A 25,031-nucleotide genomic window follows, 5' to 3' on the forward strand; every position below is an offset into this window, starting at 1 on the left:
AAAAACTTGTGCATTTTGGTTTTGTGTGAGAGATTTAATATCTCTGTCTCATAGCTAAATATCATATTATATATTTCATATAAAAAACCCTTGATATTAACCGAAGTTTAGATTATACCAACGTGAGCTTAGCTCCTATAGAGGAATTAAAGATCAAAAATTGACTGCTTTTATAAATGATTGCCTGTGGAATGGAATTCTGGAATAATTTAAACTTTTGTGATTGATTTTGTTTAATTTTTAAATCAATTTTCTGAAGTGATGCTGCCAAAAAGGCTGTTGTAGGTGGTTGCCGTGATGTTAAGCACAATATGCAGCTGTCAAAGTGTTCTGTTGTGTCAGTGTCTCTAGAGGGAGCTCTTTCTCACACTGACATGCACTTTGCACATGCACTTCTGAGTGTAGCACTAGTTTCTGGTGTACATGAACTGCAGTTGCTAGCATGTGCATGCACTTACACACACACACACACACACACACACACACACACACACACACACACACACACACACACACACACACACACACAATGCTCACAGCTCTTATAATGAAAATTATTCACAGACAGCCATAATGTACATCATGACTCAAAGCTGCAATAATTCAGAGCAAAGCCAAGCACACACAGGCCTGGGGCCAATCTGTGATCCATGGGACAGATGGGTGTGTCCCATGAACATTCTTTTCCTGTTTATTGTCCAGTTTTCTGACAAAGGACATAAGGACAGCAGATCAACATGATATTGCCCCGATCAAAGGAGTAAAGGCTCAGTTTATTGAATGTATAAAAGGTGGGTGTGATAGGAGCCTGCAGGGAAAATCATCCCACATTTATACAAAAGGTCATACCTACATATGTCAATTTACGAGATAATAAAATAAAATAAAAACAGCAAAAAAACTATTTTTTCCCCAATACAAATGTCATCCCCATCTATAAAAAGAAATATATTTCCTAAAGAAGCCAAATTGCACAAGATATTAAGAATTGTTTTATATCTTCAATTAGGTAAACTTTTCTTACCTCATTGGCAAACAGATTTTTGTTTTGTTTGTTTAAACCTTGATGATTTAGATGTCACTAGACGTCAGATTTATTTAAAAAACAACAAAAAAAAAATGCAGCAATGAGATAAGAACTTCATTCAATATAATGAAAACATGTTCTAATATTCATGCAATTTTCTTATCAAGCAAATGTAACTTGATTTGAGGATTTTTTACTGAGGAAAAAAAAAAAAAAAAAAAACTGAATAAGAAAATGATTTCTTTTCTTGCAGTATCCTAAATTCATCAAATGGCCTAAGACAAGACCAACCACATATATGGAGATATGTACAACAATAAAAGAGACAAATAATGATTAACATTTTTTTCTTTTTTCTTTTAAATGTATTCGAAGATGTACATACAACATGTATTTTTAAGACAACTCATCTGCAGTATCCAATTGTAACTCTAACTGAGACAGACCAAGTGAAACTCACTGATAGTGGTTTCGGATGGTCCAGTCTGGTGGAATGTCAGCTTTAAATAACAGAGGTGCAACATTCTGTAAAAACAGACTCGGGCAGGGGCCAACCACAGCTGTGCACATATGGTATAAAACATGACAAGAATGAGGAGAATGTACCTATGAACATACACACAAGTACATTAATAAAACATTTTTTTTTTTTTTTTTTTTTAAATAAGCTAATTACACTTACTGTAAACTAGCCCAAATACTGTTTTATTCATGAACCATTCATTCAATTGTGGATGTTCCCAGAAGTCTCCAAAGGGAGGTTTTTGGAGACATTTTGGGCTAAATAAAGCCACACACATTTCATACTCCAACACTTAAGGCATGAAACAACAGGCAAAAAAAAAAAAAATGTTTTCATGCACTGGTCAATTTTGAGATTTGTTTTTCATAATGTGTTTTTTCAGACTTGTGGAAAGAAAACATCCAAAATATTTGAATGTTAATTTTATTTTTACTTTATCTATTTACATCTGTAAATTTCAAATACAATACATACCTTTAAAGACTTTTTTTCCTCAAAATGAGATTTCTTTTATGTACTGAGCAAGAAATCTCCACTTCAGTAGCACTTGCATACACCAAACTTTACAGTTTTATTTTCTCAAACTTCACTTAATCCAATGTTCAGATTTCTATTCTGGAAATGTATGAAAATTGGTGCATGTTTAATTCGATAATGCATAATTTGCATATTTAAGTTTTCTGAAAATTCTTTGCAATTCTTAATGTCATCAATCAGCTGGGGAAGTATGGTGATATCTATTAGTAAATTTTTTAGCCTGTTCACCTAGGGTGTATTGTGTATTGTAGTTATAGTAGCAAATAATAAAATAAAAAATATATATATAAAAAGAAATTTAAAAAAAATACAGCTAGAATGGAAAAGAAATACATATATAGTTTAACACCACATTATAGTGTAGCTATGGGAAATTAAATCACAAGAACCCACAAACTCCCACAAGGTAAAATTTGTACACAATGACTCATGTACTTTTATGAGAGCATTGGACAAGACTCTGAATCCACAATTCCACAAATAACAGAGGCACACCTTAGATTCAGATACACATACACACAACACACCCTTGAAACAAATACTCAAGGTTCATAATTTCTTGAAAGACTAGTGTTTTTCCTAAGGAAGAGTTAGTCACTAGCCTTCATGCGTGTTTGTGTGTGGGTGTGTATGTATATGTGCTGGCAACGGCCCTTACTTTAGTAATTCTTCTGATGAAAACAGAGGTTGTGTTTCTCAGGGTGTGATATAACAGACTTGTCCTTTCATGTCTGCAGGTTGTCCCCGTTCATGCAGCCAAACACGCGACCGTTAGCTCCATGGTGCATTCCATAAAGAACAGACTCTGTCAAATAAACAAATCACGCAGGGCCTTCGGAATGCCGTGCTCACTCAAATAAAAGGATTAAGTACAGATGAGCTACTGCGAGGAATTACACCAATCAGACAAGAACCTCCATAGTTTCACACTTCACAGCTAATATCCTCAATGAACATGCCGTTCTTTAGAAAAAATAGTAGCTACTTTCCTGCACAAACAAACTAAATGACTGCGCTCGGAAAAGAGCAGTTACAAGACTGTAAAGTTAATTACACATAATGATTTCTTGCACCAATGCCTATAACTGGCTCGGGGAAATATGCCAGTTGGGAAAAATACCCCTAATTTATATTCCTCTGTTCTTTTAGCCTTATCTAGATTAGAGCAGCACAAGCATTTTGGGTAACACTTTAGAATAACTCACGCTATGAAGCATTAGTTAAGCATTATTAAATAGTTAATTCATCAGTTAAAAAGCATGAATAGACATTAGTAAGATATAAATGCTTTGTTCTTGATTTATAAGCATATCTATAATGTGTTTAATAATTGTATATATGCTTTATTAACACATTTTCCTACTGTAATTCGTGATTAATTAAGGTAGTTATAAAACTTTTAGTAGTTGTCAGTTAACTATTTTCGTGAGCTCATCTAAAGTGAGGACTATTTATGCCTCATTAAGCTTTTATAAAGGAGATTTAAAGGATACAGAACATAGAAATATTTATTTCAAGGGAAAAAAATGAAACTTTACAACGGGTAACTTGATAAAAAATATAAAAATAAACCTCTGCAATTTCACAGAAAATAAAAATCCCTGTACTCCGCCAGAAACATAACTGTGCAGTAAAATGAAACCAAGCCTATGCAATCTGATATAAAAATAAATTTCTGTAAAGTGTAAACTTTGTTGAATAAAAATTTACCAGTGCCAACACTGGATTACAAGAGTGCCAAAATACAACAAATAATGTTTTTATAAAACAATAATAATATAATAAAATATTTCACAGTGTCAAAACTACCTCAGTATTAAAACATTAGAGAACAGTAGTGCAGAAGACAACAGCCTTTAAATCTCCTTTATAAAAGATTTACGAGGCATAAATAGTCCTCACTTTAGATGAGCTCACAAAAATAGTAAACTGACCACTTCTAAATGTTTTATAACTACCTTAATTAATCATGAATTACACTAGGAATATGTACTAATAAAGCATTTATTAACAAACTGAGTAACTATTACTATATGTTTAAATAATAAGATGCATAAATGTATGTTTAAATAGTTTATTAATCATTTACTTACATTTCCTAAATGAGCTTATGAACCACTGACAACTCCTAAATAATTTGTTTGTAAATAATGTAATACTTAATTTAGAAATGATAAATTGATCATTAATAAAGTATGAAAATACAATTATTAAACACATTATAGATATGCTTATAAATCAAGAACAAAGCATTTATAGGTGTATTTATAAACTGCTTACTACTGTCTATTAATGCTTTATAAATGATGAATTGACCGTTTACTAATGCTTAACTAATGCTTCATAGCGTGAGTTATTCCAAAGTGTTACCGGATTTTGTTTTTTCCTTTCCAAAATAGTATGCACAGTACATGAATAACAAATGCTTCTGTGATTGACCTGGTAACTTCGGAAGATACCTTTTATTATGGGTGCACAAATATGTGCAGGAGGTTACCAATATGACCCTAGACTGCATGGGTGTTGCACTCAGATATTCACATTATGATCTCAGAGTCAGTCAATATGCTCAATACAGGGATAACATATTAAGAATGAAATAAAATCTACATCTGCAGTAGCAATTTGAAAAGATGAGATAAAATAAGATTTTTGATGCTTGTTCAATTTATTTATTTAATATGAGCTAAAGCAACACAATTGCTGAAAACTCAATTTCATTGCGTTTAATCCACTTGAATAGATAACAATTAAAGTTTACTTAATCCATTTGTGTTGGGAATATATGAATCACTTTTGTGGCATTAACGTTTTTATTGCTTTAACATCTCTTGCTCTGCATAGGGGTTCAGGGGAATAAATGTTGAAATAAAGTGTTTTTATAACATGTTTATTTTATGTGTAAATTCAAGTCTGTGTTTTGAGTAAAAGGAGACCACTGTCAGTGTTATGTTGACATTTAAAAGAGTTTCTGTTATGATAAAGTTTTTATGGTTACCATTATGCTTTCCTTGAGAAAAAGTCATTTTTGGATTACCTGTAAATAAATATGTTTAACTTGTTGTATTTGTTTGAGTGATATACCCTTTGAAAGGTATCACAGTTATATATTATAAACAGTTATTATATTACAAACACAATATACTGTAATTTCAAGAATTATGTTTGAAGATGATCAGGAAAACACAGTGAGGGAGTCTGAGAACCTGTTGGAAAAGGGCAATCCTTATTTTCTCCAACTCTCTCTCTCCTTCCTCTGACGCACACACAAACACACACCCGTGGCCGTCCTCTTGCCCCAGCTGCAATTATCAACAGAGTGTTTCACTTCTCTGGACTAAAGGCAGCTCTTTCCTGGACGGAGTGTGACTCAGACGCCACAAACAGAGGTAAGACACACCGCTGCATTTCACATGCACTAGTAGAATTCCAATCAAAGCTGTGGGTAGCTCAAAATCAAATAGTTCTGAGATAAACACTTAGTGTCACAGCTACACAGGGGACAGTCATGAGAGTAACTTTAGAGAATCGCCATTCAAAGTAAACACTGGATTAAGAATACAGCAAACAAATGCCCAACAAAGTGACAACAGATGCTGAATTATGGACATTTACTATGCTTTCAAATGTGAGTATTTAGATTTCTTTAGTTGGTTTTATGTAAAATTGTGAAGTAGTATTTGCTCTCATGTATTAAGTTAAGGCAAAGTCCTGCTTACCGATCCTCAAAAGGGTTTATGACAGGGAAGGTAAAGTTCAAAATAAACAATGACAGAAGAATTTAGGTTTCAGGAATACATTGTAAATATGACTCTATGAAAGATGTGTTTGCAAAGAAAGCTCTTGTTTCTGTATGCCAGTGAGAAAGCAGAATGGAATGAGGGTTTACCTGTGCAGTGTTAAACTGACAGGATATACTGTAAGGGTGTAACAATCCCTGAGCTCCATAATACACAGAGGTAATACAATACTACAATACATATTCAGTCATGGATTAAAGAATAAGAACAGTAGATTACCTTTTCACAGACACACTTATTAAGCCTAAAGCCTTGGACAAACTTCCTGCATTAACGGTTAAACTGCAACTTTTGCAGTTTAAAAGATACAAAGTACTATATACAAACAAACATTTCATATTTCTACAAAGGTGCCTGAAAAAGTATCTGGACACATTTACCACCATTCAAAATGAAAGACAAATAGCACATAGACACTTTTTAAGCAAAATATTCCACAAAAAGTATTATTTTATCATTTTAAAAGTATAATATAGTATGTATATGACATTATGAAATGTATAGTGCAGTACTCAATGTTCAGAAATGTACAGCCAAAAAAAAAAAAAAGAAAAAAAAAAGGGGGGCTTACTATGTTGTTATTCATCAGAATTTCAAGCACAGGAGCCAAACCATTTCCTCAAGAAGAAAAAGTATCATCCCAAACAGCTGCTTTTCTGGAAGAGGCATGCAGATCATAATTAATCACTAGGATGTTTTTTGAAAAGTTTTTGATCGATGTACAACATTTGGAAAGCATAGTGTGGTATATCAACTTTATCTTTCCCTGGTACTCTTCAAGTAATTAAAGCATTTTATAGAAAAATTAATTGACTCAAAAAAGTAAAAAGGAATAGACAATAAACTACAAAAAGCAATATGCACTAAGGTAAAGATGTACAATTTACAGCTTGCTTTGCTTATCACCCAGACAAAATCCGCTCTGCTCGGCGCCCCTATTTAAAGAGCATGTGTTTAGCAGATTGGCAGGTACACTCAGTGCTATGTGCAACTCCAGATGAGCAGATGGCAAAAGTCAAGGATTTGCAATTTTGAAATGCAAATGACAATCAGACAAACAGACCAGCAGTACGTTTTTCTAGAACCTTCACCTGAAAGCTTTCAGGGTTATGTAAACTCTCCCCCGATCCATACAAACTATAGCAAAGCTACTGAGTTTATAATACGTTCAAAGCTCAATTGCCACAAAGCTGTCCATGCACTTTTTTTTTTTCACTTACACAGAAGTAAAATAAGCTTTTTAGCACTGACGCAGAAAAATAAAGAGCAAAAGATACACATTAAGTGTGTACCTGATTCTTTGGGTAGCATTTTATCATTCTTGTGTCGCCATTTTGTGAATTAATATATACTGCTACCATCAAACAGGAGATATAGAATTCCCTGATTGAAGGACTTGTGTATTGTTCTGAGATTGCAATGTTAAATGTATATTGTATGTGTTTTTTATGTATATATATATATATATATATATATATATATATATATATATATATATATATATATTTTTTTTTTTGTATTGTAAGTCAAGCAAGAAAAATTTCAGACTCAGTCAGATAGTAAAGTGTTTATCATATTGTATTGTATCGTATCGTAAAGTTACACTGTAAAAAAAATTTGAAGCTGTAAATAAAGATTATTGGAGTATCTAATACCATCAGCAATGTTTACGTTTGTCCTCTCTCTCTTTAGATCATGATGGAAGTCCTTTTAGATAACGAACATGACTACCATTACCACGACCATGACAACAGTTCTAACCACAGTGACTACAACGACATGGAATTTGAATTACACACAGTTTGCGACAAACAAGAGGTTCGGTCCTTTGCTGGGGTTTTTCTGCCAGTTGTCTATACACTAGCATTGATTCTGGGCCTGGCTGGAAATTCCATGGTCATTTTCATTTACCTTTCCCACAAGCGTTTACGGACCCTGACAGACGTCTTCATCCTAAACCTGGCCTTCGCAGACCTCCTCCTGCTCCTCACACTCCCCTTCTGGGCTGCGGATGCAGTGAACGGCTGGGAGATTGGCACAGCTGCCTGTAAGATCACCTCTGCCCTCTACACCACCAACTTCAGTTGCAGCATGCTGCTGCTAGCCTGCATTAGCATAGACCGCTATCGTGCGCTAGCCAGAGGCTCTACTGCCACCCACGCCCCAGCCAGGAACAACGGCCGCAGGCAGAGGATAATCATGTGCCTACTGGTTTGGGGGCTCGCCATTGTCCTGGGGTTGCCAGATATGGTGTTCTACACAGTGACGATGCAGAACTCGAGTGGTCGTAACACCTGCCGGGCGGTTTATCCGCAAAGCATGGCACGGGCGGCTAAGGCAACTCTAGAAATTCTGGAAGTGTCTCTAAGCTTTCTTCTGCCTTTCCTGGTGATGATGTTCTGTTATTGTAGGGTGGGAGTTGTGTTGAGTCAGGCTGCTACAGCAGGGGTACGGAGCGGGAGAAGATGGCGAGCATTTCGGGTGTTGATAGCGGTAGTAGGGGTGTTTCTGTTGACCCAGCTCCCATATAATCTGGTAAAACTGGTCAGAGCCCTGGATGTGATCTACATTTTAGTGACGGAATGTGAGCTGAGCAAAAACTTGGACCGGGCCAATCAAATTACTGAGAGTCTGGCCCTCACACATTGCTGCCTGAACCCAGTGCTCTACGTGTTTATCGGATCGTCCTTTAAAATGCATGTTCTGAAGCTCGTCAAACGCTGTGGCCAGACAGGCAGAGGGTACCGGCATGGCAACGAGCAGCCCACTGTCGAGATCTCCCTTAAGTCAGGCACACAAACTCACACTCACTCTTCGTCGGAAAATGAAGACACGAGTACGTTCACCATATGACATGGCAATAACTATGAGGACTGACAACTGTATACCAGGACATTATATCTAAATGTAAAGGTGTTTAAGTAACTTTGATGTACAATGTTCATTAAGGCCAAAGTATACTTCAGTTTGGGGGCGAAAGCTAGCGTAGAGTAGTGTAGTGTCTGTACTTAGAAAAATCCGGCTGGGTGTGTACAGTATGCATGTACTATGCTGATGATGACATTTATGATATGCACTGTATGCATACCCTAACATACATGTACAAAAACTATACTTATGGCTTAAAGGGTTAGTTCACCAAAAAATAAAAATTCTGTCATTAATTTCTCACCCTCATGTCATTCCAAAACCATAAGACGTTTGTTCATCTTCGGAATACAAATGAAGATCTTTTTTATGAAATCTGAGAGCCTTCTTTCCCTCCATAGACAGCTATGCAACTGAAACTCTGAAGCTTCAAAGAGTTCATAAAGAGATTGTAAAAGTAATCCATTTGAATTGAGCAGTTTAGTCCACATTTTCTGAAGAGATCTGATCACTTTATATGATGTACAGATTGAATTTAGGCTGAATTTATTCACATATAAACATTGATCAGTGAACATAAACAGAAGTTCAACTGAACTTGCTTGACGCACACAAACCTATTCTCCTATTCTCTATATAAACCTATTCTTGAAGCTCAAACGTGCTCAAACGTGCTGCGAGAATAAACCTCATTGGTTCTCACAAACATGCTTGAGCTTCCATTGGTTTATAACAACTGATGTGTGAGTTGATGAATGTTTATGTGAATAAAATCCAAAATTCAATCTGATCATCTTATAAAGCGATCCTGTCTCTTAAGAAAATGTGGACTAAACTGCTAAATTGATTTGGATTAGTTTTACGATCTCTTTATGAATTTTTTGAAGCATCAAAGTTTCAGTTGCATAGCCATCTATGGAGGGACAGAAAGATTCGAAAGATTGTTCCGAAGATGAACAAAAGTCTTACGGGTTTGGAACGGCATGAGGGTGAGTAATTAATAACAGAATTTTCACTTTTGTGTGAAATTGTCTATGACATTGTCTATTTCATGTTTAATGAGATCTTTCATTATATGTCTACAGTTCAAAGCATGCTGTTTATCAGTAAACTGAATCTGTGCCCACAGAATTCCACGGAAAACTCTGCAGAACCTGTCGTTAACAAGCCTTGTGTGTTTATTAAATGTTTTAGTTACTAATGGTCTCTGCTAACAATATTGCTATTTACTAAGTTTGAGTTAATAATATTCCACAGAATTCCCACAATCAGTGCAGAAAATGTAAAAAACAGTGCACAGATTCCATGTGGGCATATTTATCAATTATTATATTGACTACATAAAGAAAGTGTATAGTGAACTCAGGGACCTTGTGTAGAAAAGATACCCTGTGTCCAAGACGTTACATATTTGTACAGTAATAATATATATCTTCAATGTAAATATATTTTTAGGTTAAAGCATACTCATACACTTGGAGTTGTATTGGAGTTTTGTAGTTATATGCTGATTTCAAGTTACATATGTGCTTTCAGGGTCTGTACAAAAACACAATACACAGACATACACAAGTCACATGAATGGAAGATTGTGCTTTATGCACAAGATAGAAGCCACAGCATCTGATTCTGGTTGTAAGTGTGTGGCTTTGAGAGTTTACGAATTCATGGGGAGGTTATTATGACAGAGCAGATGATATGTGGAAAGCAGACTGGAAAAAGAGGTCCAGAACAATAAAAGGGTCAACCATAATTTTATTTAAATGCGGAAAAATAACTAAAAGAAAAGTAAAACCAGAAAGAGAGACACGGAGAGAGAAACTACAGAGTTTTTGGGCTTAATGAGCAGGGTTTTCGACATAAACAGCCATATGCTTTACTTTTATGAATTATTAATGTCTGGTGCTCTTAAGAGTCTAGCCTTTAAGTCCCTCGTCTTAAAAAGACAATTGAAATTTGATGTTATTTCACAAAACTGTTGATTTGAATGAGGGCACTTAGATAATACAGTTAAAGCAACACTTTATTAAGAACAGGTCTACTTCTGCTGCAACAGTCGCCCAAACAAAAAAAAAAAAAAAAAAAAAAAAAAAAAAAAATTACAGCAGGTCATTTCATCCATCGGTAACTGACCCGATCAGAAAAAACTGCAGTTTCATGCCAAAAGTAGGACAGGCAGTTAAAAGGGCTGAAAAGGAAGGAATCAAGAAAGAATTAAGAAAGAAATGTAACATATTATGAATTAGTAATTTTGATTTCATGTTGACTTTAAAATGTAAATATTCACAGACCCTGGCAGAGGTCACGCTGAGCAGTTGAAGAATAATTTAACAGCTTATTTAAAGCGCAGATGGTGAGGAACTGGAAAAAGTCAGTTCATTGGAAAAAGACAAGAGGCAAAAAAACAAAGAATATCATGTAGGCATGACAAATGAAAAATTGGTCACAAATCTAAAGCCAAATCAAGTGATTCAGGCCAATAATGTGTCATGCAGACCACATAAACAAATACATATTCAGCCTCACAACTCTTGATATTGTAGCATTCATGATAAATATTGCATGTGTGGGTGTCTATTTTTGCAGGGGAGTGTCTCTTATTCCATCAAAACAAATGTCAATTGTGTTTGTTCGTGCTTTACAGCATCAGGGCATTGTCATAGCATGATCAGAAGCTGTTATTATAATGACAGAATGTTTACTACAAATGACTAGATTTCTCCGTTCGTGAGTGGGTGTTCAGACACAAGCATGGCCTGAATGTGACACCCATGTGCGGGATGTAATGACACATGAAGCGGTTGCACAATGTGCCATTGTTTTGTTCAGAAACCCTTTCCCATCCATTTCAACTTGAAATATTAAGGGGGTCTTGAAGGGGTCTATATATCAGAGGTTGCGTTAGACTTTAACATTGTCCGTCATTTTGACAGACAGGGTCGTAAAAATTCTGTCAAAATCTATTACCCTTCATTTTAATTTTCATATTTTAATTATAATAACACATTTAATTGCTTTTATTTTTGTTCACATTTTCATTTTTAATTATGAACCTACAGGACGATATAGGCTTATCCATGTATTTTGAAGAACAGATTAACAGATTAGACTGCATAACTTTTCATGTTCAATACCACATCCCGCAACAGTGTTGGGCACATTACTTTAAAAAATAATTAGTTATAGTTACTATTTACTTCTCACAAATAGTAATGCAGTTAGTAAATGAGTTACATCATTATAAAAGTAACTAATTACCAGGGAAAGTAACCATTGCGTTAATTAAAAAAAAAAATAATAATAAATATGTAAAATAACTTGGATGCCCCTAATTTTAAATATAAGTCTAAAAATAAATAATTCTTGATCTGACTCGTGACTCATGATCCGCTCTTGCTTACTACATGAAATTTCTCTGTACTGTACTATAGGCTACGTGTTGGTAGCCATTAAAGAAAACTTAGTTTCATATTTATGTTTAAATAGTTCTATGTTATGTTTGAAATTCATTTATTTGATTATGAAAAGTGAACAGCATGAGTAAGATGCATCATAAGATGCGCAATGTATCGGGAGACATGATGGAGTGTGTCAGACATGATTTTGACCACTTCATTAAGTTTTGTTTTGTAGAAAGCCTTTCTTTAAAGTGAATTTCATTTTGTAAAAATTGTATCTCAATTTTAATCAATGTTTCATCAACCAATTGCCTGGATGTAATAAATAAGAAGCAAATATAGCAGAACATATAATCATGACATGGAGGTGCGGGCGCGATCACTGACGCGTGAACTGGAGCATGAACCGAAACTCAGCGTACAGGCTAGGCAACTTAGAGACGTGAGAAATATATCTATAGAAAGCTTGAAATATCTACATTAACGAAAACAAAATAATTCAAAATGAAAAGAAATAGGCTACTCTGATTATGTAGACTAAACCGAATGAAATGTGAATTCTCTCTCTAAGCGCGTCCACTATGAGGAGATGATGAGAGTCAATGTCAACTTCATCTTTGCAGCCAACACTGATTCAGAAAACATTACTTTATTAATAAACAATTAAAATGTTTCCTTGCTGTTTTGGTTACATTCATAAAACCAATATCGATTCGTAAATCCCAGTCGATCTTTTGGCTATATGCTGTTTTCAGTTGATGAATAAACAGTAGGCTACATAGTGCGCCTCCCATCCAATAAATCGCAATAGGATTAAAAATTTGTGTTGCTTTTGATATGGAACAAAGTCCAAATTCTGTCCATTTCATTAAGAAATTCAAGCAATAAATACCGTTTTGGCGCTCTTTAATGTGGCGTGGTAGATCGTTAGCTTCTGGGTACTCGCCTGTGCGTTAGTTTAATTTTTGTTCTGGATCCAGTGCTCTGCTGCTACACTGGAGCTCACTCGCCACCAACTGGACATAATTACAGTTACAATTTACAACAGATCACCCTCAGTGTAATCAGTTTAATTGTAATAATCCAGTGAGATTTTTGAATACACAATAAGACTGATAACAGCCGGTGCTCCACATGGAGATCAGAGCTCATCATCATCAAATCCATCTGTGATTACATGAAGAAACATATGAAACTGAGACAAACCAAATCCAATTCAAACCAAGAAGAACTGTGGCCGTGTCTCCAAGAGATTTTAAGAAACCTGCCTCCAAAGCTACCTGAAAAATGATGCCCAAGTGTACCTGGACAAGAGCTGTTTTAAATGCAAAGGGTGGTCACACAAAATATTGTTTTGATTTAGTTAATATAAGTTAATTGATAAAATCTATTTATAACAATATTTTTTAAAAACATCCTCACTTTACAGCATTTTTACACAAGTGCCTAAAACTCTTCACAGTACTGTATCTTTGCAGGCAGGTTTCTTCAAGCATCTTAGAGACACGGCCACAGTTCTCCTGGATTTAGTTTGTCTCAGTTTCATCTGTTTCTTCATGTAATCACAGGCGGATTCGATGATGGTGAGATCAGATCACTGTGTGGAGCACTGGCTGTTGTCAGACTCCTTGTGTATTCAAAAATCTCACTGGATTATTACAATTAATGGCAAAATGAATGTTTGGAAATGTGAACGGATATTTCCCATTGACACAATACAGCAAAAGATATACAAACCCGATTCCAAAAAAGTTGGGACACTGTACAAATTGTGAATAAAAACAGAATGCAATGATGTGGAAGTTTCAAATTTCAATATTTTATTCAGAATACAACATAGATGACACATCAAATGTTTAAACTGAGAAAATGTATAATTGTAAGGGAAAAATAAGTTGATTTTAAATTTCATGGCATCAACACATCTCAAAAAAGTTGGGACAAGGCCATGTTTACCATTGTGTGGCATCCCTCTTCTTTTTATAACAGTCTGCAAACGTCTGGGGACTGAGGAGACAAGTTGCTCAAGTTTAGGAATAGGAATATTGTTCAATTCTTCTCTAATACAGGCTTCTAGTTGCTCATCTGTCTTAGGTCTTCTTTGTCGCATCTTCCTCTTTATGATGCAGCAAATGTTTTCTATGGGTGAAAGATCTGGACTGCAGGCTGGTCATTTCAGTACCCGGATCCTTCTTCTACGCAGCCATGATGTTGTAATTGATGCAGTATGTGGTCTGGCATTGTCATGTTGGAAAATGCAAGGTCTTCCCTGAAAGAGACGATGTCTGGATGGGAGCATATGTTGTTCTAGAACTAGGATATACCTTTCAGCATTGATGGTGCCTTTCCAGATCTGTAAGCTGCCCATGCCACACGCACTCATGCAACCCCATACCATCAGAGATGCAGGCTTCTGAACTAAGCGCTGATAACAAATTGGGTTGTCCTTGTCCTCTATAGTCCGGATGACATGGCGTCCCAGTTTTCCAAAAAGAACTTCAAATTTTGATTTGTCTGACCACAGAACAGTTTTCCACTTTGGCACAGTGGATTTTAAATGAGCCTTGGCCCAGAGAAAACGCCTGCGCTTCTGGATCATGTTTAGATATGGCTTTTTAGAGTTTTAGCCGGCAACGGCAAATGGCACGGTGGATTGTGTTTTCTGGAAGTATTCCTGAGCCCATGTTGTGATTTCCATTACAGTAGCATTCCTGTATGTGATGCAGTGCCGTCTAAGGGCCCGAAGATCACGGGCATCTAGTATGGTTTTCCGGCCTTGACCCTTATGCACAGAGATTGTTCCAACTTCAAACTCTTTGCAATTTTTCTCTGAGAAACTCCTTTCTGATATTGCTCCACTATTTTTCGCCGCAGCATTGGGTGAATAGGTGATCCTCTGCCCATCTTGACTTCTGAGAGTCACTGCCACTCTGAGAGGCTCTTTTTATACCCAATTATGTTGCCAATTGACCTAATAAGTTGCAAATTGGTCCTCCAGCTGTTCCTTATATGTACATTTAACTTTTCCAGCCTCTTATTGCTACCTGTCCCAACTTTTTTGGAATGTGTAGCTCTCGTCAAATCCAAAATGAGCCAATATTTGGCATGACATTTCAAAATGTCTCACTTTCAACATTTGATATGTCATCTACAGTATATTCTATTGTGAATAAAATATAAGTTTATGAGATTTGTAAATTATTGCATTCCTTTTTTATTCACAATTTGTACAGTGTCCCAACTTTTTTGGAATCGGGTTTGTAAATAACTGGCTTAAAACCTTTTTTGGGGGTGAAAATACTGACGTGCCTTAGACTTTTATATATATATATATATATATATATATATACATATATATATATATATACATATATATATATATATATATATATATATATATATATATATATATACAGTACAGTCCAAAAGTTTGGAACCACTAAGATTTTTAATGTTTTTAAAAGAAGTTTCGTCTGCTCACCAAGGCTACATTTATTTAATTAAAAATACAGTAAAAAACAGTAATATTGTGAAATATTATTACAATTTAAAATAACTGTGTACTATTTGTGTACTTTTTTTTTCAGGATTCCTTGATGAATAGAAAGTTCAAAAGAACAGCATTTATCTGAAATACAAAGCTTCTGTAGCATTATACACTACCATTCAAAAGTTTGGGGTCAGTAAGAATTTTCATTTTTATTTTTTTGAAAAGAAATTAAAGAAATGAATACTTTTATTCAGCAAGGATGCATTAAATCAATCAAAAGTGGCAGTAAAGACATTTATAATGTTAAACACTGTTCTTTTGAACTTTCTATTCATCAAATAATCCTGAAAAAAAATGTTGTACACAAATATTTTGTACAATTGTACACATTAAATGTTTCTTGAGCAGCAGATCAGCATATTAGAATGATTTCTGAAGGATCATGTGACACTGAAGACTGGAGTAATGATGCTGAAAATTCAGCTTTGCCATCACAGGAATAAATTACTTTGTGAAATATATTCAAATATAAAACAGTTATTTTAAATTGTAATAATATTTCACAATATTACTGTTTTTTTACTGTATTTTTAATTAAATAAATGTAGCCTTTGTGAGCAGACGAAACTTCTTTTAAAAACATTAAAAATCTTAGTGGTTCCAAACTTTTGGACTGTACTGTATGTATGTATATATATATATATATATATATATATATATATATATATATATATATATATATATATATATATATATATATATATATATATATATATATATATGTATATATGTGTGTGTGTGTGTGTGTATAGGTACATATATATATATACAGGTACATATATATATATATATATATATATATATATATATATATATATATATATATATATATATATATATATATATATATAAGTTTATATATGTAGCAGTGTATATATAGCAGTGTATTTGATCTAACACAATTAAAAGCAAAAGGTAATGAAAAAAAACAAATCTGTCAGTTAGACAAAGGTCTGGTATTACATTTCTTTCCACCTCACTTCTAAAATAATGGCTACACCCCTTGGTTCTGTGCCCGGGGCCCAATATTTGGTGCTACGCCCCTACTTGGAAGTAAATGCCCACTGCTATGATTGAGTAACAGTTTTGCATATTAGAATAATTTTCAATGTCCCTGCCGTTGGAACATATGGAACTGTTTTGAAAACTTCTGATGCTGAAAAAATGGCAACCAGTGAAATTCTGATACCAAATCAGATGAACCCAACGAACCTAGACCTCAAATACCAAGGATACTTCATTCTGCCACAGCATGGTAATTAATAATTTATTTAAATTTATTCCTTATGTATTTGTGAGGTAGTTATTACATTATATTAGTGTTTAAACAAAAAATATACAGAAAGGTGTTTCTCTCATTACATTGCTGAAACATTTGCCCAATTGTGAAACATGTATCCATGTAACATGTATTACATATGCTTTAAGTCTTGTTTGTGGAAATGAAGTTTAAGTACTTGGAGTTACCACAGTTATAGTTGACAAAGGATAACTCAAAGTGGTTTGAGTTGTTGCAGTGAATTATTAATGAATGTACCATATCGTTTGTCACACTGTTGTTCATCATTTTCAATAAAGTGAAAGTAAAGCAAGTACATATCAAATGATCTGTAACATCCAAAGCAATAGTGACACATGGTAAAAAAAATATAACTTACTGTCAAACCCAATATAGTTGGCAATGCATCATCTTTTATTTTCAGTCTCTCTGAAAAGCCTGTATCAAACTAAGTTTTGTTTAAAAACACATCCTCAGTAAAAATGAAGCGAACAAACGAACAGTGTCTTACTGATGCAATCTGGAACTTTTTTAAAAATATATTTCATACAAACTTGCCTAATGTTAGGACCAAGGAAGGCAATGCAAAGACTTTTCCACAATTTAGCACTGCACAACATCTTGTAATCCTCAGAGGCATCTCTATCATTTTATTGCTTGAGTAATCCTGCATTTGTGCCTCTCTCGTATTCACTCACCACCTACTACATGAGCAAATGATGCAGAAGTAGGTGTTGATCTTCTGCAGAGGTGGTCTTTTGTCACACTATGATGTCATACTGAGACAAAATCTGAAATGAGTCATTTTAGCAGCTTGGTTTCAATAAAAGCTGTTTTTGGACTAACAAGGAATTTTTCCCCCAGTTTCACAGACAAGACTTAAGATGAGTCTCAGACTAAAATGCATGTTTGAGCTGTTTGCAACTTGCACTGACATATCTTAAAATATGTCAGTTCCATTTTTTTTTTTTTTTCGTCTGAAGATGCACACCAATAATGTTTTTTTTTCAAAGGCACATTTATAAAGGCTACTTAAATGTCCTTATTGAACTAAACCCTAATCCTGGTTTAATCCAAGACCAGTCTGTGAAACCAGGCCTTTGCGTTCTAAAATATACAGGATGTTCTATAGTACAATGACCTCTTCAAGGAAATTGGAACACTTAATTATTTTGTAAAATATAATAATACTACTACTTTGTCTAATTATATAATATATAATTTAAAATTATATAACAATATAATTAAATTATGAGATATATTTAATATTAATAATAGCTGTTATTAAAATATTTCTAATTAATTTATACATTATTTTATAATTATAATATTTTTTTATAAAAATATAATATTGAACATATTAATATATATTAAATATACAGTATAAATATGTAAAATATTTGTAGTATATAATTTAAATATAAAAAATATAAAAATATAATTTATTCATTATTGCGTATACAAAGACACATTTACTTTTGTTAATATTTGTTAATAATTTGATTAACCACCATGTAATTTTATAAGAAATTAATTGGATTACATTTTTAACAACCCTAATTTTTTGTCAAACAGTTTTGTCTTCTGTTCTGCACTATGAAGCCCCCATCCCTTTTCTCCATTTTTTTCCCTTTCCACTAATCAGTAACTACCACTCTCAAAAGAACCGCACTGCCCTCACCAATTAAGTCATGCTAGAGGCTTCAGCATGCACATGGAAGCACTAAGCTGCAGGGCTCCTTGGGCCTATTCTTTCCCGTGACGGTAATGGTGGTCTGGAAACCATTGCACACAATCATGAACGAGTAAAGGAGCTGTGAAAAGTTAAAGTTCAATACCACCAGATATGCATAAACCTCACCATAGGTCTGGGAGCTACCAAAGGAAATTGTCTATCCCGAGAGAAAAGTGAAAAGAAGGAAAAGAGGAAAAAATGTGGGGGTGGGGGGGAGACAAAAAAACATTTAGAGGGCAGCTAGCTCAGCCTTCTCATTTTTGTGGCTTTGTGGATGTAGCGGAAGTCGCAGAAGAAAAGGATATGAGAATGGTTGAAAGAGAAGAGAGGAGAAGGCCAAGGGTAAAGATGACAGCTGTCTGGTTCTGTTTTTGCTCATAGTGATGAGTTAATGTCTAAAACGTACAGAAGGTTCATTCAGAAAACAATGACAGGAAGAGTAAAGAGTACTATGAGGAGGACACAAAAAATATTTTAACACAACTAGCGATGACAAAAGACTGTACTGACCATTGGAATACATGGAATTAGGCAGGGATGAAATTTGTTTTGATGAAATTTGTAAACATTTCCTGTAGAAACTACAAAACTGTTGAGTCTCATGGGTGATAATGCAAGTCTTAAGACAGCAGCCCATTGACCAACTCAAAATACATTGATAATGGTAGGTAATGTCATACTTTTAGGTCATTTTGAACACAAAAACCTAAAATAGACTTTGTTATCTGATTTGGACCCAGAAAAGATGTGTGACATCAAATTTAACAATCCTACTGTTAGGCCCCTAATCCTACCAAAAAAAAAAAAAAAAAAAATCAAAATCTCAGATGCTCAGACAGTAATTCAACTTTTACGACTTGATAAAAATTGGTGTCCTGGATGTGCGATTCCAGAGATTTTAAGTGTACATTGTGACTTTTTAAAAGCAGGCACGTGATCAGCTAAGACAAAAAAGAAGGAAAACCTGACCCCCAAGCCCAGCATAATTATTATAAAAAAAAAAAAAAAAACTATTCTGTAAAACTAAAAAAAACTTTTTTATAGAGTATTTAGTAATAATAATAATAATAATAATAACAATAATAATAAATAGATCAATATTACATTGTAATACAATATATGTTATAATAAATGTATTAACAAAATTATTATTATTATTAACAACAATTTTTATTATGTTATTTTATTATGTTTTACATAACAGTAAAATTACAATAACAACATTTATGGGTGCCTTTTGGAAACCCAAGAATTTTCTTTGCTTTCAAAAGTTAAACCACTGAGTGTATTTTGGTGGAAAACCAGAGGGAGACCTTAACGCTTCTCTTTGTTGACAACAGATTTATAAACGATTCTCATTATGAAATTCTGGAGGACGGTTGGTGCACGTTGCATTCCCAAATGAAAATGATAAGTAACTCAAACATAGCACTTGCAAAGAATTTGTTGTGAAGCCAAATTGTTTGTTTGTTTGTTTGTTTGTTTGTTTGTTTATGATTTAACGCCATGCAAGCTACCTTGGCTATATTCATGGCGAGAACTTTTTTTTTTTTTTTTTTTAAAGACAAACTAAATCAGGCATTACTTCATTAAAAATCTTTTCATAAAAGTCAACAGAAAAATAAAGAGTTCTAACAGATTTCAAACTAACACAATAAAAAAAACAAAAAAAATAAATAATAAAAAAAAAAAAACAGCAAAAAAAGGTTTCAGAATTCACATTGTATAGTATGTGCAACAGCAAAGAGCTTGTTTACATTTTATTTTTTTTTATTTTTTACATACTTCACCTTTAATCATATCAGTTTAGGACACTAATCTAAAGATCTAAATCGGACATGACAAATAAAAAACACTATGGCGTCAATTTAAATGTATGCCAGAAGTACTTTTTAAATTAATAATTAAAAATAAGTATAACATAATTAGTGTTAGCAGCCTATTATAAATAAAAAAATAAAATGTAATTAATATAAGTAGGCTATAATAAATACAAATATCAGTATTCTTTAAAAAAATAAGTTGAAATTATGCAAACTGATGACTATCGATTAACATCCTCTGATAGGCCTAGTTACAGTAGGACTGTCTTAAACAATTTATAAGTTTTCATTAAAAAAAAAAATCCCTATGGAGAAAATGAAATACTATGAAAATAGTTTTAGTTATGATTTTTCCCCCATTTGGTTAAGTCAAGTCAGTTTTGTATCAAATACAATGTGATTGAGATCGAGATTGAGAAGCAGTAGTTCATTTTTCCTCTTGGGTGAGCGATCTGCTCACAGCTTATCCTGCCATGATATCCACCATAAGCCAGAAAACCAATGAGAACGCGGGACAATGATGACGTTCCATAACAAAAGTGCGAAGGCGCAAAAGCTGCTGTAGATCAGCTTACCTGGAAGTCTCTGTAACTGGCAGATTTAAAGAAAATTACTGTCGTTTGGCAAATAAATAAATTACGGACAGCTACATACGCATTACCAATCATGTTGGCTTTATGGTACACCTTAAACATAGGATTTAATAGTAATTCATAATGTTAATATTAATTGTTGAGTCCACGAATGGCTTGGGTATGCAGAGCATTCGCAGCTTATATATATCTGCACGCCAGTGAGATTATATATATATATATATATATATATATATATATATACACATATACACACAACCGTTGCAATATGATGATCGCACTAAGCCATATCACATTCTCACAACTATGCACTGTCAAAATGTATTATAAAAAGGTTTAAAAAGTTAAGAGGCAAATGTAGTAACACCGTTTCAACCCCAATTTTGACTCACATTTGGTACTTTAAACCATGGCTAAAATGCTCAGGGTGTCCCGCAGATGACGCCACAGTTTATTTAATAATTGTTTTCGATTTCAACCATCAGTCAACAACAATTTATAGAGAGAAGTGAAACAACTGCTTAACACCAGGAATCCAGTACAAGTAAGATCAGAGTATACCAAGACATTTTTATCTATAAAGTACACAGTGAATATATGGAGTAGATAAAGTACACAGTATGAATAAACCAAAAATTAATATCCAAAAATCATCCAACGAAATCCAGTATTAATGCATGTAAATGCAAACAAACTGCATAAACCAAACACTCATGTTCCTAGTCAATACATTCTGCTTTAATTGAATGCGTTTTATGTCTGCATACTGCAAATGTGCCCAGGAAAACCAACGGAACTAAAATCATTCCATCATTTAAAAAACAAGTACCCTTCCAGCAAGACGATGACATGAAAAACAAGAGGTTTATGAATAAAACAATACTTTTCAATCCAATCTTGAAGTTTTTCCCACATAACAAAATTAGCCATACTTGCCGGAGTCTCCTAGGTGAAAAGTGTTTGGACATTGAATGCCATTACACCAAACTGTCTATGATAACTGTCTGAAATTTACTCCACATGTGTTAACAATAAAGATATGCTTAGCAATCCCCAGAACTGATGGTGGTTTATGATAGTAGTGGAAAACACCATCTGTACATCTTCAAAAACGGGAGATATGGAGCTCTTACACACAACAGGCTCATCTTGTAACCAAATGATTTGGATTTGTCATACTTAGAATTTACACTTTGTACTGATGAATCTGTACATCTGCATGAGTTTAACAGGACAAGAGATTGCACTGGAAAGCTTGAATCCCTATGACACAAAGATCACTGTTTCGACATACGCTAATCAGAGGTTTTTAAAACTCCTGAGAGAGACACAAAACAACTATGGTGACAAGTCAGATCAGATAAAAAGATCTCACAACTTGTCACTATTCATATCTGAAGATATATTTCCCATAACTATCAACCGACCACCCGTGAACTTTACAATCCACAATGTTTGGCATTAGATGTTATTTCTGAGCAACAGGATTTATGAGGTAACAAAATGTAGTTTCATGTGAAAGTATATACCAGGGGCTTTTAGCAGGCATGTGGAATAGTAGTGTTGATGCAGAGACATGCAACAAAATAAAAAAATAAAATAAAAATTGTATTAGTAGATTTACCTTTCATCAAGTACCATCAGAAACTTGATTCTATCTATCTATCTATCTATCTATCTATCTATCTATCTATCTATCTATCTATCTATCTATCTATCTATCTATCTATCTATCTATCTATCTATCTATCTATCTATCTATCTATCTATCTATCTATCTATCCATCCATCCATCCATCCATCCATCCATCCATCCATCCATCCATCCATTATTTTGTCTTATGGGAAACATAGGTATCTTCTGTAGCTTCTTAAGAGCAATACTAAAACAAAAAAAACAAAAAACAGGACCTTTAAACAAAATAAGAAAAATGTACACATCATCCGGTTCAAAAGTTTTCAAAATTATACAGTCACTGCTGGAAAGGGTGCAAATATGCAAAATATGCTAGAAAAACAAAGAGGGATTTTTCTGAAGAACATTGAGCAGTTTAACTGCTTATAAATTCAACTTTTATTTTATAAAATATCTTATTCATGACAGTACTAAATAAAAAATAACATGCATTTTGTATTAAAATAAATCTTATTTTGTTAAAATAATTAACATGTTGCAGATTCTGCAAGCAGTGTGTAATCTTTTGACCACGACTGTATATGCATGTGTGCAGTATATGCATATTTTTTAATAAAGTTTTCAACCTCTAACAATTATAACATTAATTAATAAATTAACCTTAGGGTTTGGTAAAATCAGCTAAAAATCAATTACATTTTGATGAATGTTTACAAAAACAAAACTTTATATTAAATATCTCATATTGAGGATATGCATTACACTAAGGGAGTTAACAAGATCAGTTTTGGTTTTTGTTGACTTAAAGTGTAATGTAGGATTTTGCAAAGGGAAGTTCTTTTAAAAAGCAGTTTAAAGTCATTTCAGACTTTATGGAGTTAATTAGGTATGATGATACAGAGAACAACAGGCCTTTGGTCCTTTGTAGTGCTTTGAGGATGTTTAATTCAGGAGGCCCTGAAACCACAAAGACCCACAGCTAGAACCATCTGGAATGTTCTACAGGGGAGAATGTCTAAGAGACAAATACCAAAGCAAAGCAAACATTCCATACAGATTAAAAAAACAAAAAAAACAACCTTCGGCATAGTAAACAGGAAGAAATTTAATTTTAAACCCTGATCATTGATGTTATCTCACCGAAGTAAATGGTAAAAGTGCCTTTCATTACAAAGTTTATTTTTAATCTTTGTGTCAAACAAGTGTGATTCAACACATCAACAAAATGCAATTATGCATACCTGTGGTTAGCTCTCCTAGAAAATACGAATGAAAATGAAAGCCAGAGAGTACGAGTATACAGCTAAAAGGGCAGACTGTTCATTTAAACTGATTCAGTTTGAAAATGACTCATGATTACCTCATGAAATGAGGTAAAAGACAAGCCTCAAACTGGAACTTTAACAGTGGAGTCATTTACAGTGGGAAAATCCTTCAAAATTTGACTTTTCCTGAATCTTGTCAAAGGCAGGAAGAGATCACGGCAGGCTTATCCTCATGGCTCAGTTCTAGCTCTCTGAAGCTGTGAGGCGAGAACTTTGACTAATGGGTCTGTTTCTGCTTTGCCACCCGTTGCGATTGCTTTGAGTTCCCCAAGTCTGTGTTTATCGTTCACAGATTGTGCATAGCTGGTTTGTGTAAACATCTTAAATGGTTTTTAAATGTCATGCCAGTCATCATGAAGATTTGGACGAACATGGTCGTTTTGTGGGATGAATCATTCTGGTGATATATTTCTTTATGTCTTTTGTGGTAAGAGAATGGTTAAAATACTAAGGCTAAGAAATCGGAACTCCTGCTGTTTAGTGTTTCTTTTAACGTGTTTAGTCTCCACAGGGGAGAAATCCTAAAAAAAAAAAATCTAAATTCAATTTATTGACAACTGACAAACAAAATATTTCCTCTCCCCTCCTACTTTCAATCTCATTCTGTGACATTCACACACTTACCACTGCTCCACCACTTTTTGCCGTTAATGATAAAATGGTCTTTGTCTTGGTGAAGGGTGCACTCCATGTTTGTGGCATCGCTTGAAGCAACATCTGGCTCTAGGATAAACAAAACAAGACAGAGTATCAGGTTCAGTAATGAAAATTATTTTAGAAAAAAAATAAGCAGTGAAGGAATTTCACAGACAGGGCTTAGCCTAAGCCAAGATTAGGCCTTAGTTCAATTAGGGCATTTAAGTAGCTTTTATAAACTTACACTAAAAAAAAAAAAAAAAAAAAAACAATACTGGTGTGCATCTTGAGAAAAAACAAT

General features: G+C 33.9%; 2 protein-coding genes across 4 annotated transcripts in view; one reads left to right on the top strand and one right to left on the bottom strand.

The window, feature by feature from the left end:
- Window positions 1-25,031, bottom strand: part of acad11 (acyl-CoA dehydrogenase family, member 11) — a 110,162-nt gene that overhangs the window by 36,048 nt on the left and 49,083 nt on the right. For both annotated transcript variants that reach the window (XM_048153187.1, XM_048153186.1), the window contains one exon: window positions 24,719-24,817. In XM_048153187.1, the coding sequence (XP_048009144.1) occupies window positions 24,719-24,817 (99 nt within the window). The remainder of the gene's footprint in view (window positions 1-24,718; window positions 24,818-25,031) is intronic.
- On the top strand, window positions 5,326-10,225 carry ackr4b (atypical chemokine receptor 4b). Of its 2 annotated transcripts, none has more exons than XM_048153189.1 (2): window positions 5,326-5,476; window positions 7,580-10,225. In XM_048153189.1, exon 2 carries the CDS (start codon window positions 7,583-7,585, stop codon window positions 8,738-8,740), a length of 1,158 nt encoding a protein of 385 aa, XP_048009146.1. In that variant the 5' UTR covers window positions 5,326-5,476; window positions 7,580-7,582; the 3' UTR covers window positions 8,741-10,225. The 2 variants fall into 2 exon arrangements, with proteins under 2 accessions (XP_048009146.1, XP_048009145.1); XM_048153188.1 differs by lacking the exon at window positions 5,326-5,476 and adding an exon at window positions 5,531-5,715.

The sequence above is a fragment of the Megalobrama amblycephala genome, linkage group LG13, assembly GCF_018812025.1.
Source record: "Megalobrama amblycephala isolate DHTTF-2021 linkage group LG13, ASM1881202v1, whole genome shotgun sequence".
NCBI classification, from domain to species: domain Eukaryota; kingdom Metazoa; phylum Chordata; class Actinopteri; order Cypriniformes; family Xenocyprididae; genus Megalobrama; species Megalobrama amblycephala.

Excerpts from the sequence above, each read along its gene's own strand:
- ackr4b (XM_048153188.1), top strand. The coding sequence starts at position 5,659 with ATGCCCAACAAAGTGACAACAGATGCTGAATTATGGACATTTACTATG. Across the intron at positions 5,716-7,579 it reads CATTTACTATGCTTTCAAAT|ATCATGATGGAAGTCCTTTT; the intron begins GTGAGTATTTAG and ends CTCTCTCTTTAG.